The sequence below is a fragment of the Aquarana catesbeiana genome, linkage group LG07, assembly GCF_042186555.1.
Source record: "Aquarana catesbeiana isolate 2022-GZ linkage group LG07, ASM4218655v1, whole genome shotgun sequence".
Lineage (NCBI taxonomy): Eukaryota > Metazoa > Chordata > Amphibia > Anura > Ranidae > Aquarana > Aquarana catesbeiana.
The window spans coordinates 24,274,670-24,291,439 of NC_133330.1; the positions used below are offsets into that span (position 1 = coordinate 24,274,670).

At 45.0% G+C, this 16,770-nt stretch overlaps 1 protein-coding gene across 5 annotated transcripts in view; it reads right to left on the reverse strand.

Moving 5' to 3' along the window:
- Positions 1 to 16,770, reverse strand: part of KLHDC8B (kelch domain containing 8B) — a 207,291-nt gene that overhangs the window by 25,322 nt on the left and 165,199 nt on the right. For all 5 annotated transcript variants that reach the window (XM_073591791.1, XM_073591789.1, XM_073591788.1 and 2 more), the window contains one exon: positions 3,627 to 3,728. In XM_073591791.1, the coding sequence (XP_073447892.1) occupies positions 3,627 to 3,728 (102 nt within the window). The remainder of the gene's footprint in view (positions 1 to 3,626; positions 3,729 to 16,770) is intronic.

Here is a 16,770-nt window from a genome sequence, read left to right on the forward strand (position 1 = left end):
TCTGGTGAAAAAGGAGTACTGCAGGGGACAACTCTGAATTGAAGGTGAGTATTGCCGTCTGGGCTGTTTTTTATTATCCCCTTTTATTATAGCAACAAAAGAGGCCCACCACATAAACAGGCCTGAACTCACTGTATGTCCTCAGTCTTTCAGGTTGAATGACAGCTGGGCATTCTTCAACCTCTGAAGACTGAGGACATCTTCTGGTGAACTTGTGCTTTAAATATGCAGAGCAAACCGGCAAAATCCGACACCTGCGGCTGCTGGCACTTTCCTTTCCTCCTTTACTACTATTATTTAGATATTGTTTATCAAACCATCTACAGTAACAATCCAGCCCAGCCACTACGACTTGAGCTGCCATAGCATTAAGCTTTGGATTCTTCTTAACTGTCCTCTTGTTATAGCAACAAAAGAGGACCACCACATAAATAGGCCTGCACTCACTGTATGTCCTCAGTCTTTCAGGTTGAATGATGGCTGGACATTCTTCAACCTCTGAAGACTGAGGACATCTTCTGGTGAAAAAGGAGAACTGCAGGGGACAACTCTGGATTGAAGGTGAGTATGGCATTCTGAGCTTCTTTTTTAATTTTTAACACCAGCTGGGGGTCTTTTTATAATGAAACTATCTTGGTTTTCAAAGCGAACCTGAATGGGTTACAGCCACATCACTGGTTACTGTTCCAAGACTGTAGAAGGTACAACCTCTTCTATTCTGATATTCAGTAGATGCTCTCTAGTTAGGTGATGCACCAGTTTCTGTTATTTTGTAAGGCGTAGTATCTTCTTACTGTACTTCCCTCTTTGACATGAAGTCTCACTTCTCCAGTTGCATTCCACGTAATATAAAGCACAGATGAAGAGAAGAGGGATACTCCCTTATACTGGCTGAGACAAAATAGACATTCAAGCAGAGCCATTTCAACAGTATGGTTGTCTCCACTATCCAACAGAATGAGTGTCTTTTACGTATAAAGGCTGACTATATACCGTACAATCTGATTGTACAATCTCCTTCAGATCCACCATAAAACACATAGTATAATAATATAAGTATAAAATGATTGTTTAGTTGTTTTATTCATATTAAATAGTTTTGGTAAAACTAAAGGAGATTGTACAGAGATCGTATAGTGTATGGCCAGCTACAATCTCCTTTATATTTACCAAAACTGTGTAATAGGAGGGCTCGCCTAAACAATTCAACCGATTTGTATCAAATCAGGCAGGCCCTTGCACTACATAGTTGATGGTCGATCCAAATAAATAGGGCAACGCGTTTCAGCGACCAAACCACTCCTCATTTATTCATTGCCTGTTAGGCCGACCATACACTATAGAATCAGATTGTATAGGTAAGGTTGGCCTTAGAGTCATTTATGGGACGGCTACACATTCAAAACACATTAGCTGCATTTACTATCCAGGTAAATGAATAACACTTAAAGTGTTACTAAACCCACATCAGTAAAATCAGTCTGTATATGCAGTGAAGCATGCTTGTTATACTCACTAAAGGGGTTAATCCTCTGCATTGTGTAAAAAGGCTGTTTGATCCTGTCTTCTCTGATCCTCCCCTTCTTCCACAGTCCCCAATCCATCTCCTGATAGATACAGAGCCTTGGGGGCACTCTGCACATGCTCACTTTGGTGTGTATTGCTAGAGAGTTTTTTGTTTTTTTTCTTGGGAGAGTGCATGTGATCAGCACAAGGCCAATCAGCACTGTCCAAACAAAAATGTAATACATTGTAGCTTACTACTTCTTGGATGTGCTGTATAACTTATTCTTTTTATTCTCCTTGATTATCACCTGGTGATCCTGCCACACTTCCTCTCCTAGGGTGACAACGCTCACTCACTGTATAGTATCAGGACAACAGAAACAAGACAGGACTACAGGACTCCATCCCTCTGCTATTGTCTCTAAACTTTCTAAAGAAAGGGTTCTAGATTACTTTTCTTTCAGACTTTAGGGGGACTGGACTGTTGAATAGCTCCCCATCATTTGTGTCAGTGGAAGGAATAGTGCCCCATAATTGGTGTCAGTTGGAGGAATAGTGCCTTATCCTTGGTGTCAGTTGGAGGAATAGTGCCCTATCATGGTATCATTGGGAGGAATAGTGCCCCATCATTGGTATCAGTGATAGGAATAGTGCCCCATCATTGGTATCAGTGGTAGGAATAGTGCCCCATCATTGGTATCAGTGGTAGGAATAGTGTCCCATCATTGGTGTCAGTTGGAGGAATACTGCCCCATCATTGGTGTCAGAGGAAGGAGTAGTATCCCATCATTGGTGTCAATGGGATGAATAGTGTCCCATCATTGGTATCAGTTGGAGGAATAGTGCCTTATCCTTGGTATCAGTTGCAGGAATAGTGTCCCATCATTGGTGTCAATGAGAGGAATAGTGCCCTATCGGTAAGAATGGGAAGAATGGTGCCCTATCACTGATATCAGTTGGAGGAATAGTGTCCCATAATTGGTGTCAGTTGGACGAACAGTGCCCTCTCATTGGTGTCAATCGGAGGAATAGTGCCCCATCATTGGTGTCAGTGGGAGGAATAGTGCCCCATCATTGGTATCAGTGGTAGGAATAGTGCCCCATCATTGGTGTCAGTGGGAGAAATAGTGTCCCATCATTGGTGTCAGTTGGAGGAATAGTGCCCCATCATTGGTGTCAGTTGGAGGAATAGTGCCCCATCATTGGTATCAGTGGTAGGAATAGTGCCCCATCATTGGTATCAGTGGTAGGAATAGTGTCCCATCATTAGTGTCAGTTGGAGGAATAGTGCCCTATCGTGGTATCAATGGGAGGAATTGTGCCTCATCCTTGTATCAATGGGAGGAATAGTGCCCCATCATTGGTGTCAGAGGAAGGAATAGTGTCCCATCATTGGTGTCAGAGGAAGGAGTAGTATCCCATCATTGGTGTCAATGGGAGGAATAGTGTCCCATCATTGGTGTCAGTTGGAGGAATAGTGCCCCATCATTGGTGTCAGTTGGAGGAATAGTGCCTTATCCTTGGTATCAGTTGCAGGAATAGAGTCCCATCATTGGTGTCAATGGAAGAAATAGTGCCCCATCATTGGTTTCAATGAGAGGAATAGTGCCCTATCAGTATTAATGGGAAGAATAGTGCCCTATCACTGATATCAGTGGGAGGAATAGTGCCCTATCACTGATATCAGTGGGAGGAATAGTGCCCCATCATTGGTGTCAGTGGGAGGAAAAGTGCCCCATTATTGGTGTCAGTGGGAGGAAAAATGCCCCATTATTGGTGTCAGTGGGAGGAAAAGTGTTCCATCATTGGTAGTAGTGGCTGAGATGCAAAGCAACCTGGGAGGCGTGTGTATTCCCCCGTATGGCTTCCTTTGCAGCAGAGGGGGGGTGCATTTGGTAGGCAGTAAAAATGTGGCTCAACAACCTACCAACCACCTGAATTTGTCAGAATTTTTTTTTATCCCCATACGTGATCAGCTTAAAGCAGACCTACATTTTGCCTATGAACTCTTGGATGGACAAACCCTTTAAGCAGAAGTTGTATCTCTTGAATAAACAGGGATTACATAAAAGTGGATCATGGCCCATTTCTTATACAGAGGTTGTGGTTGGCTGACTCACCGAGTCCTCCCACAGCAATCACCCGGCCCCCCAGGTACCCAGAGACAAAGTCGGCTCTCTTCTCTCTCATGCGCGTGGACCGCCCGGGTTTGCTCCAGACAACTGCAAAAAAATAAAAAAAAATAAACAAACTTTATACAGCGATCAAAGCCTGCCAGCGAGCGTTCTAAGCGTTCTCTACAATTTTTTTTGCCCTGTAGATTTCAATTTGTTTTCGGTAGAAAAGTTTGTCGCAGGAGGGGAAGCATTAAAACACAAGGAACACGGAGTACAGTTAAGAGGCGCCAATATCACACAGAGATCCGCCGACAGGATGATGATGAGATTTCAGCTACGACTGTCAGGTCTCCTAAGCGCTTTTATTCTCGGCGAGGCGTTTCCGAAAGGCCGCGGCTGTCATCTGCAAACAAATACATCTGTTTCAAGAGGGCTTCGGTGCACTTATTACAATAACAGCTATATCAACGGCGGGAGGTGTCGATGGCAGCCTTAAATTTCAACTTTTTCTAGGTTTTTTTTTTTTTTTTGTTGGCATCCTCCTGCGACATAACTTTTCTCTATAACAGAAACATATGTTATTTTATGACTCATTAGGCACAGCAGTTGCAGCTTTTCTTATTGCAAGCTATCAGGAATAAAATGAACACAAGGTTGAGAGCACGGGAGGTGGAAATGAGGCTTTTTTTTTTCAGGATTATGGGCCGTTTCACGACGGTCTGAGAAATTTAAAACACAAAAAAAAAAAAAAAAAAAAAAAAAAGTAATGTATCCCCCTCCTACTTAGGCCGCTAGGACATTGGGAAAATTGTGTTCTTTTTGGCTTCTTTGTAATCAGTGGCGCAGTTGTTGATTGCTTTTGGCTGTTCTGGGTCTCACAGGCTGCAGGTTTGATTGCTCTCTTCTGCCTTCCAGAGGCTTCTGGAACATGGAGGGTTGAGCAAAGGAAAATGGGCAGCCTGAATATTTATTGTGCTTCAGCCAATCCCTGGGGAGGTGTGCTCAGAAGGAGGTGGGAGGGGCATATAAATAGTCTGAGATTTAGAGCAGCAGGGTTCTTCTTCCTGTTAGCGAGAATTCACCACCTTTCTGTCAGGGCTGGGCTCAGCCCTTCCTTCTCAGAGCTGGCCGCTCCGCGGTCAGCTAATTGCCAGCTCCTACCTCTCCACAGTTACTCAGCTGTTGATGATATCCTGCTCGTCAGTCCTGCCTACTTAAAGTGTAAGTAAACCCTCCTGTTGTTTTCAGCCAAGGAAGCTGCCATCTTTGCCTCTGTTTAATCCACAACTGCCATGATGCTGCACATGTGATCAATATGACACCAGCCATTGGATGGTTTGACAGTTTGGTTGAGAGCACAACCAATGGGAGTGCTGCGTTTCCGGCACATGCCGGAAATTAAACTGTTTTAGGGCTGGGTTTACTACCGCTTTAAGCCGTTTAGCCCAGTGGATCTCTGCCTTGGTCAACATCCCAAGAGACTATCTCCTGCATTCCTGTTTAAAGACTTGCTTTGCTGACATCCCTTCTGGCTCCAGATCCCGCTTGCTGTTCCACTACATTGATCCCTGACTTCTGACTATCCGTTCCGGTTACTGAACTTTGGCTATGTTTTGACTACGTTTGGTCTTTTTACTTTTATTATTAAACAAGTGTGATTTAACTGCACTTCGTTCTCATTTCATGGTTTCTGACACTATCTGGGTAAAAAAAAATAAAGCTGACCATAGAGGTCATTGTAGAAGTGACTCCTTACATTGGCGATTACTGGAAAATTGCCCACAATCGATCAATGAAAGTGGGAGATCGGTCCACCACCACCCCCTGTTCAAGGAACCCCCAGTATCTTAAGGAGGGACCTTGGTAGGGAAATAAATCTCTAATCTATCGTCTTTAGGTTGGGTTCACACTAGTGCGAATTGGATGTGGATTTCCCCGCATTCAATTTGCATGTCAGGAGATTGTGACCGGCTCTCTACGCAACCGGTTCACACATCTCCGGAGCAGCTCCGGTGCAAATTGCACAGGACTCCTGTGCGTCTTCTGGTTTGTTTCAGGTTTGAACTCGGCCCAAAATTCGGGCTGGAATCGGACCGGAAATGGCAAACAGGGACGCACCAGACCCCCCGCTGTGATCCGCTCCGTGCTTCAGTGTGTCCCCAGCCTTAATGTGATGTGCCTGGGGGAAAGGAGGTCTAACCTCTACATACAGAAATGTTTTTTTTTTACAGTAAGAAGTGTGAAAACAAGAAATAATCTTCCCCAGGAAGCCAACTCAATAGATTTCTTAAAAAGGGTCTGGATATGATTCCAACTGCACAAAATATTACCGATTACTTTTATTTTAAAGAATTGACACTGTAATGGTGATCCAGGGAGCAGCCATTTGTCTTCAGGGATCAGAAAGGATTTTTTTTACTATAAAAGCAAATGGGACCTTCTGAATGTTTTTGGCTTCATCTGAATCAACAATGGGTTTAGGGACCCAGAGCAGTCCTGGGTTGTTGGGTTTTTTATTTATGAACTTTCATCTTTTGGTCGAATTAAATGGTCATGTTCCTATTTTCAACTTCCTTTGTGATGGAGATATTGCTGTGTAGCAGGGGAGCATATCCACCCTTTAACCCATTTGTAACCCTCGGGTGGTTACCTTGATCCAGTGGAGTACTATCAACATAGGGACCCCAGGGTCCTTGGATTAATCACTCAAGGAACACTTGCAGGGAAAACCAATCTGATCTAACCAGCACTTCTCTGAGTCCCCTCATACTCATTCTACGCTTAGCAATGGAACCCACCTTGACACCAAATGCAAAGGGCCGTTTCCGTTAGATGTCCCCATATAGGTCAGAGAAGGAGCAGTCCACACAAGGAAATTAATAAACATGAAGACCAGGGGCGTTGCTAGGTCTACAAAAGATCTGGTGCTAGAGCCCATAGCAGTGTAGTAAAGAAAGTCATACGCTTGGGCGGGCATACACATGTATATACAGTAATATACGTGTGTGTGTGTGTGTGTATATCCCCAGAGAGCACCCCACCTACACCAGGGTCCCCAGAGAGCCCCCCTTACATCAGGGTCTCTAGAGAGCCTCCTCCTTACATCAGAGTCCCCAGAGAGCCTCCCTCTTGCATCAGGGTCCCCAGAGAGCCCCCTCCTTACATTAGGGTCCCCAGAGAGCCTCCCCCTTAAAATCAGGGTCCCCAAAGAGCCTCCCCCTTGCATCAGGGTCCCCAGAGAGCCTCCCCTCCCCTTGGGGACCCCTGCAGAGACTCGGGGCTATGGGCCCCAGATTCGGGGCTATAGCCCCAAAAGCCACCCCCTAGCGACGCCACTGGTGAAGACCCAGTCAGCCTCCCCATGAGAGGCGATAGAATACAGCTTTAAGGTTGCAAAACAGTAGATCACAAGTTGAGACTAGAGTAGGGCTCAAAGAGAATAGACAAGAGAAGAAGCCCGTACCTTTAGGAGGGATGTCCTAGAGCAGGGGTAGGCAACCTCGGCCCTCCAGCTGTTTTGAAACTACAAGTCCCCTGAGACATTGCAAGACCCTGACAATCACAGGCATGACTCCTAGAGGCAGAGGCATAAAGGGATTTGTAGTTTCACCACAGCTGGAGGGCCGAGGTTGCCTACCCCTGTCCTAGAGTCTCAGAGCATTCCCATACAGGGGGATGTGAGTAGTCCCATAATGCAAAGTCCTCTCGCAACAACCCAGCTCGCCCCAAGGGGGTAACCCAAGACAAAAGCCTTGTGAATACTTTCTGAGCCTTGATGGTCCAGCCTTAGGGAACCATTTCTCCCAGTAATGTCTGCTACCTTACCAGCTTTCCGCCAAGCAATATACAGTATCTCACAAAAGTGAGTACACCCCTCACATTTTTGTAAATATTTTCTTCTATCTTTTCATGTGACAACACTGAAGAAATGACACTTTGCTACAATGTAAAGTAGTGAGTGTACAGCTTGTATAACAGTGTAAATTTGCTGCCCCTCAAAATAACTCAACACACAGCCATTAATGTCTAAACCGCTGGCAACAAAAGTGGGATCATTTTTGAGGCGAAGCTAACACGACATTTGAACAGGACTGTAATGTAAACATTTTATTTGGTGACAGGCAATTTGATTGGCATTCAGAGCGCTTTAAAAAAGCGCGTCCAATGCCACATTTTGAAGCACGTGTAAATGAGCCCTTAAAGTCACAGCTCATATTCCACCTAGGGAGGCAACTAGTGGCCAACCTGGGGAACTACAACAGGCCACATCTGTGCCCTACCCTACAATACAACATGGTAATGAGATGCCCTGCACCTGCCCAAAATAGGAAGAAGCTGGTTTTGTCAGATGTCCCTGGATAGAAATCTATTCCAAGGTGACAGCAGCTCCCCCACCGCTGCACCTTATCTCCATGTGCGGGAGCAGAGAGTATAATGGAATACCGGCTTCGAGAGAAATTCAGAACAGCGGAATACAGTCGCTCCCGGGGCTCTCTCACTCCCATGCCTTATTTAAACAATAAGCGGAGCTTTGATGAGCTGTTTTTGCAAATTATCCTCCAAATTCTTCCTTTCAAGGGCTAAAATTACGAATGCAGTCCAATCACCAGGGTGTTTTCTGCATAATTGTCCTATGCAAATGAGGAATACAGCTAACTGCTTGCCTGCCAATTCTTTTTTTCACAAGTACTTGGCATCACCTGAAATATAATATGGATCATCAGTAATTTAAAGCTAAAATCCGAGCAGATATAAAAGACACAAGGCAATGCAGCTCTGTAATTATTAACAGGGCCGGGACAAGGGGTGGGTAGGAGGGGCGGCTGCCCTGGGCACTGTGGTATCATGTGGGATCGTGGGGGGGGGGCACAAGGAGATTTGGGAGGAGGGGATTTGTGTTAGGTGGGAAAATTGGGGGGGGGGGGGAGCAGGGGGTAAGAATTGTTCTAGGAGGGGAAATTCTGGGAGGAGGGGGGGGCGGGGGTAAGAATTGTTCTAGGAGGGGAAATTTGGAGGAGGGGGGGTGGAGCAAGGGGTAAGAATTGTTCTAGAAGGGGAAATTTGGGGGAGGGGGGGAGCAGGGGGTAAGACATGTTCTAGGAGGGGAAATTTGGGGGAGGGGGGGAGCAGAGGGTAAGAATTGTTCTAGGAGGGGAAATTTGGGGGGGGGGGGTGCTAGGAAAGGTGATTTGGGGGGGGGGATTTGTGTTGGGAGAGGGGATGGGGGAAGAGCATTTATGCTAGGAGGGGGGATTTGGGGTGCTTGTGCTAGAAGAGGTGATATGGTAGAGGGGGGATGGGATTTGTGCTAGGACAGGACATTTTTGTTGGGGGGGGGTGTTTGTGCCAGTAGGGATGATTGCTAGGAGTGCTGGGAGGGGGGGGAGAGAGGATGTGTCCTGGGGGGGGATTTGAGGAGTAGAGGATTTGCGCTAGAAGGAGTGATTTTTTTTTTGTGCTGGGGGGACTTGGGGAGAGAGAGGATTTGAGCTGGGAGGGGAGATGGGGGAACAAAGATTTGTGCTGGGGGGGGGTCTCAGCAGGGGGTGGATTTTTGCTAACACATAACGCTCATGGGGGGGGGGGGGGCAGTTTGGCAGTTCAAAGGGCAGTTCATTTACTGCTTAAAGCAGAGTTCCACTCAAAAATGGAACTTCCGCTTTAAGTGATGGTGACCCCCTGACATGCCACATTTGGCATGTCATTTTTTTTGAGGGGGGGGGGGGGGGGCAGATACCCTCTTTTTAGAGGCATCTGGCTCCCACTTCCTCCCCTGGCTCCGTGGCGCTGGAAGGAAGGTCACCTCTCCCCCCCCTTCCTGCAATCTCCTGGGATATGTCACAGGTCCCAGAAGATTGCCCGGGCCATTCACAGCACACAGAGCGGCTCGCACATGCGCAGTGCGTGCCCACTGTAGGAATGCCGGTGCCGTGGAGAGGAGAGGGAGAGAAGCGACCGTGGGACAGGTGAGTGTCTGATTATTAAAAGTCAGCAGCTACACTTTTTGTAGCTGCTGACTTTTAATTTTTTTTTTCCGGCGGAACTCCGCTTTAATAACGTGCAAACATTTGTCCATAGCTTGACCACAGTTACACTTTAACCTCCTCAGATCCGCCCTATTGCAGTTTTACTGCTACAGGGCAACACCTGTGCGCCGGATCACGGCTTTTCCAGGTGTGGGGGCACCAGAGGCTCACTCCTACTGTGATCACACACACAGCGGGAGCCCAGTGGTGGGTACCACGGAGTTGATGTCCGCCGTCACCCGCTGAGAGGCAGAACAGTAGTCTGCCTATGTAAGATTGCTGTTCTGTCAGTAGGGAAGGCATGGATCCATATCTTCCCCTAGTAAAAGCACCTCCCACACTGTGCTAAAACACAGACTAGGCACACAGTTGACCCTTTGATCGGACCTGATGTTAACCCCTTCCCAGCCAGTGTCATTAGTACAGTGACAGTGCATATTTTTTTATAGCACTGATCACTGTATTAGTGTTACAAGTGTCAGTTAGTGTCAGAATGTCCGCCACAATATTGCAGTCTCGCTATAAGTCACTGGTCGCCGCCATTACTAGTAAAAAAATAAATAAATACTTAAAAATAAATAAAAATATCCCATAGTTTGTAGACGCTTTAACTTTTGCGCAAACCAATCAATATACGCTTATTGGGATTTTTTTTACCATACATATGTAAATATGTAATATTTAGTAATTACATTTTTTTTTAATTGGATATGTTTTATAACAATAAGTAAAACCTATTGTTTTTTGTTTTTTTGTTTATAGCGCAAAAAATAAAAACTGCAGAGGTGATCAAATACCACCAAAAAAAACCTCTATTTGTATTGGTTTCGTTGGATCCCAAATAAGTGTCAGTTAGTGTTTTCCCATGTGTCCACCGCAATATCACAGACCCGCTATAAGTCGCTGATCACCGCCGTTAAATGTAACAAATAAAAAAAAATTCCAGAAATATATCCCATAGTTTGTAGATGCAAAATACGCTTATTGGGATTTTTTTTATTTATTTTTACCAAAAATATGTAGCAGAATACATATTTACCTAAATTGATAAAAAGAAATTCGATTTTTTTACATTTTTTTTATTAGATGTGTTTTTTAGCAGAAAGTAAAAAATTATATAGATTTTTTTTATTTTTTCAAAATTGTCGGTCTTTTTTTAAAAAAAACGCAGAGGTGATCAAATACCACCAAAAGAAAGCTCTATTTGTGGGGAAAAAAAGGACATCAATTTTGTTTGTGTACAGCGTTACACGACCGCGCAATTGTCAGTTGACGGCTGTCCGACCTCTTGCTGTCATTATACTGGTGGCTCATTTCTGCAAATCGCCGTAGCTGTACGTTGGCGTGGGAACTCGCTTTTTTGGGCGCCAGCGGGGGAGCCAATCAATATACGTTTTTTACCAAAAATATGTAGCAAAATTTATATCAGCCTAAACTGATGAATAAATTCGTTTTTTTTACATTTTTTTTTTAAATGTTTTATAGCAGAAAGTAAAAAATGTGGGTTTTTTTTCTAAATTGTCGGTCTTTTTTTGTTTATAGCGCAAACAATAAAAAACGCAGAGGCGATCAAATACCACCAAAAGAAAGCTCTATTTGTGGGAAAAAAAGGACGTCAATTTTGTTTGTGTACAGCATCGCACGACCGCGCAATTGTCAGTTAAAAACGACTCAGTGCCGTATCGCAAAAAAATGGCCTGGTCAGGAAGGGGGTAAATCCTTCTGGGGCTGAAGTGGTTAAAGTAATGCAGTGCCGTATCGCAAAAAATGGCCTAGGTCATGAAGGGGGGGGGGGGGGGCGAATCTTCCGGAGGTCAAGTGGTTAAAGTAGAAGCCCATTTCTCCCTGCTGTGAAGGGGTTAATAAGCAGAGCTCAGTCAGAGTCGGGATGACCGTAAAACTCCCGTATAAGGAGCGCGAATACGGAAACGATAAGCGCACTTATGGAAGTTAGCCCATGGAATATAAAATGACTGCACTAGATATCCTTCCATCATCAAAAAAAAAAAAAGCAATCCATGCCTGGATTGGAGTTTTTTTATCCAATCCCCCCGCTGAGATTTATCGCTTCTGCAGAGATAAGTGCGGCGCCATGGTTCAAAGCGAACAAACTGTCACCGTAAGCTACGTTTGTGCGAGTCAGGAGAACATTTTTCAAGGACCTGACCATTTCCAATGATCAGTATTCTTAATGGTTAGCCTTGACCACCCCCCAGTACATGCTGGGACTTTAGAAGGTTGTCAGAGGCTACATCGCCGTGCTCCATTTACTGTAGATAGAGTTAATAAAGGGGGGAGAGTATCCAAGGCAAGTAGCGCGGGTTGCAAAGGGAGAAGAAAGTAAGACGCGGAACGGCGTGTGCTTATCTCTCACACCCCCCGGGGAAACGCTGTGCACAGGGCAGCTGTGATCCTGTCTACAGTGAGTCCAATTCATTCATCTGCCTGGCTGTCGGACCACGATATCTCGCTGTCAGTTGTCATGGCAATTGAGGAAATCGCTTCGTGCCAGCAGCGAAGGGCGCATAATTCTCTCAAACCTCCAACTTTCACCCAGCCCTGCCTGCAGGTGGTCCCGGCTTCATGCAGATGGAGCAAAGACCACGGAGCAAAGACCACGGAGCAAAGACCAAGGAGCAAAGACCATGGAACAAAGACCAAGGAGGAAAGACCTTGGAGCAAAGACCACAGAGCAAAGACCAAGGAGCAAAGACCACGGAGCAAAGACCACGGAGCAAAGACCAAGGAGGAAAGACCACAGAGCAAAGACCACAGAGCAAAGACCAAGGAGCAAAGACCACGGAGCAAAGACCACGGAGCAAAGACCACGGAGAAAAGACCACGGAGCAAAGACCACGGAGCAAAGACCAAGGAGCAAAGACCATGGAACAAAGACCAAGGAGGAAAGACCACAGAGCAAAGACCACAGAGCAAAGACCAAGGAGCAAAGACCACGGAGCAAAGACCACGGAGCAAAGACCAAGGAGAAAAGACCACGGAGCAAAGACCACGGAGCAAAGACCACGGAGCAAAGACCACGGAGCAAAGACCACGGAGCAAAGACCACGGAGCAAAAACTATGAAGCAAAGACCATGGAGAAAAGACCATGGAGCAAAGACCACGGAGCAAAGACCACAGAGCAAAGACCACGAAGCAAAGACCACAGAGCAAAGACCACGGAGCAAAGACCACGGAGCAAAGACCACGGAGCAAAAACTATGAAGCAAAGACCATGGAGCAAAGACCAAGGAGCAAAGACCACGGAGCAAAGACCAAGGCACGCACCCCCAATTTTATAAAATGGTCAGCCCTGGAGTTTATAGACAAAAAGCACAACCTTTCTTTCCTCCCTCCCCATCATACATCTGTCTTCTTATATAGAAAACAAAGACAATTATTTTATGGAATTTATAAATGGCCGAAACATTCGTTGACCACTTGCCTTCTGAAAGGTTTTACCCATAGCCCTCTGTCCCTCATTCATCCTCATTTAATTGTCCCTCATTTTGGTTTGATCTACACTATATGACCAAAAGTATTGGGACGCCTGCCTTTACACGCACATTAACTTTAATAGCATCCCAGTCTTAGTCTGTAGGGTTCAATATTGAGTTGAAGACAAAAAGGGGTTGACAGCGCTCAGAAACTGAGCTGTAATTGATGGGTAATGGCTGCAATGAGCCATATGTACAGTGCCTTGCAAAAGTATTCGCCCCTCCCTTGGCTTTTTACCTATTTTGTTACATTACAGCCTTTAGTTTAATGTTTTTTTTTAATCTGAATTATATGTGATGGATCAGAACACAATAGTCTAAGTTGGTGAAGTAAAATTAGAAAAATTATATACATAAAACTATTTTTCAGAAATAAAAACTGATAATAATTGGCATGTGCGTATGTATTCACCCCCTTTGTTATGAAGCCCATAAAAAGCTCTGGTGCAACCAATTACCTTCAGAAGTCACATAATGAGTGAAATGATGTCCACCTGTGTGCAATCTAAGTGTCACATGACCTGTCATTTACATATACACACCTTTTTGAAAGGCCCCAGAGGCGGCAACACCTATGCAAGAGGCACCACTAACCCCAGTGCTAAGATGTGGCAGTGTTTATCCAGAGCAACTTGGAGCTGTGATAGCCGCACAAGGTGGCTCTACAAAGTATTGACTTTAGGGGGGTGAATAGTTATGCACATTGACTTTTTCTGTTATTTTGTCCTATTTGTTGTTTGCTTCACTAAAAAAAAACAAAAACATCTTCAAAGTTGTGGGCATGTTCTGTAAATTAAATGATGCAAATCCTCAAACAATCCATGTTAATTCCAGGTTGTGAGGCAACAAAACACAAAAAATGCCAAGGGGGGTGAATACTTTTGCAAGGCACTGTATACTCAAAAAGGTTGTTGGCGATTAATTCCAAAGGTTAAAACAGTACAAATTTGAATGACAACGTTACCACAAGGCTGTAAGGCTGGCTCAGGCACTGATGGATCACTATGACCGACCGGGACAACCAACCAAGGGGCACCGACCATGGAAAGCCACAAGGACACGCCAGCTTGTAATGTTTTAATCTTTGGAATAAATCGCCTGCAACCTTTTTGAGTATACATGTGGTTCATTGCAGCCATTGCCCATCAATTCCAGCTCAGTTCATGAGCGCTGTCAACCCTTTTTGTCTTCAGCATTGCAGCATCTGATCCTTTGCCCTTAGACAGCAGCACGGTTCAGCTGAACATCAATTGCATTATGTGGTTTTTCCTGTGATTAGTGCCTGGGACTCAACCTTTCTTTTTTAATAGTGAGTTGGCCCACCCTTTGCAGCTATAACAGTTTCAACTCTTCTGGGAAGGCCGTCCACAAGGTTTAGGAGTGTGTCTATGGGAATGTTGGACCATTCCTCCAGCAGAGCATTTGTGAGGTCAGGCACTGATGTTTGACAAGAAAGCCTGGCTCGCAGTCTCCTCTCTAATTCATCCCAAAGGTGTTCTATCAGGTTGAGGTCAGGGCTCTGTGCAGGCCAGTTAAGTTCCTCCACCCTAACTCGCTCATCCATGTCTTTAAGGACCTTGCATTGTGCACTGGTGTGCAGTCATGTTGGAACAGGAAAGGAGCCATCCCCAAACTGTTCCCACAAAGTTGGGAGCATGAAATTGCCCAAAATGTCTTGGTATGCTGACACCTTAAGAGTTCCCTTCACTGGAACTAAAGGGCCAAGCCCAACCCCTGAAAAACAACCCCCACACCACAATCCCCCCTCCACCAAATGATTTGGACCAGTGCACAAAGCAAGGTCCATAAAGACACGGATGATGGAGTTTGGGGTGGAGGAACTTGACGGAGTCCTGACCTCATCACAATAGAACACCTTTGGGATGCATTGGAGTGGAGACTGTGAGCAAGGCCTTCTTGTCCAACATCAGTGCCTGACCTCACAAATGCTCTTCTGGAAGAATGGTCAAACATTCCCATAGACACACTCCTAAACCTTGTGGACGGCCTTCCCAGAAGAGTTGAAGCTGTTATAGCTGTAAAGGGTGGGCTAGCTCAATATTGAACCCTACGGACTAAGACTGGGGTGCCATTAAAGTTCATGTGTGTGTAAAGGCAGGCGCCCCAATACTTTTGGTAATATGGTGTATTTTACTACATATAGACATGCATGTTCAGGTAAAGGGACGGTTTGTGTTTATTAGAAGACCTTTCACTGTTTATTCCTCCGACCATCATCTTAGTGCATAGATTGCTGATTCCATCTACCATATACACTTCTCATTCCCAACTTCAGTAATAATTTATCAGGCAATTACGGTATTTATCATCACAAAATTGTACATTTACCAAAATAGCACTTTATTGCTTGATTCGCTGTTCTCTGGTCGTATATTCTTATTTTTTTTTTTTATCATAATTAATTAAGTTATTCATAACAGGTTTCTATGGAAAATATATGATATTCAATTAATATTTGATCACAGAAAGAAAACGCCATTATATCCGTACTTTGCGATTTGCTGAAAGGAAAAAAAAAAAAATTGGCACCAGCGCTCTTGAAGTGTAGGCGATGGAAGCCGCGTCCCCCCAGGCGGCAGAGATAACACTCTGATCATGTGTGTGCGGATGACACCAAAATGATTATTACAGACATTCATTGTTCCGGGATGAAAGAATTCCGCCAAGTAGAAGCTTTCTTCTCTACTGGTAAAGTGCCGCCGTTCAATTCCTTTTTAGAGGATGAACACATGTGACATCAATGCAGGGAGGGCAGGTGACAGCGAAAGCGAGAACATTATATAAACCACTTTTCCCGGGGTCAGCGTGTTTCTCCGTAGATAAATTTTCCATCTCCCTATGGAGGATCAGGTCTACACAAGCTTTTGGAAGCTATTATGTTAGGTAAGCCATAGGATTACGGTTATTTGTACACACATATGTGGTCACCTGACCTTCAAACCTATTGTATGTGGTCACCTGACCATTAAACCTACTGTATGTGGTCACCTGACCATCACACCTACTGTATGTGGTCACCTGACCATCAAACCTACTGTATGTGGTCACCTGACCATCAAACCTACTGTATGTGGTCACCTGACCACCAAACCTACTGTATGTGGTCACCTGACCATCACACCTACTGTATGTGGTCACCTGACCATCAAACCTACTGTATGTGGTCACCTGACCATCAAACCTACTGTATGTGGTCACCTGACCACCAAACCTACTGTATGTGGTCACCTGACCATCACACCTACTGTATGTGGTCACCTGACCATCACATCCTATATAAACTTATTGGACATCCCATTCCAGCATGGGAATTGTAACAGACCCAACCGGGACAGGGGCTTTTGGAGGGTACTGCAGGGTAGCCTCTTGCCTACTGACTTTGGGCCCTGGCTTTTGAGGGAGCTACAGAGATTCAGGAAGATGTCCTGTTATATAATGCAAGATGACATACACTATATTACCAAAAGTATTGAGACACCTGCCTTTACACGCACATGAACTTTAATGGCGTCCCAGTCTTAGTCCGTAGGGTTCAATATTGAGTTGGCCCACCCTTTGCAGCTATTTCAACTCTTCTGGGAAGGCTGTCCACAAGGTTTAGGAGT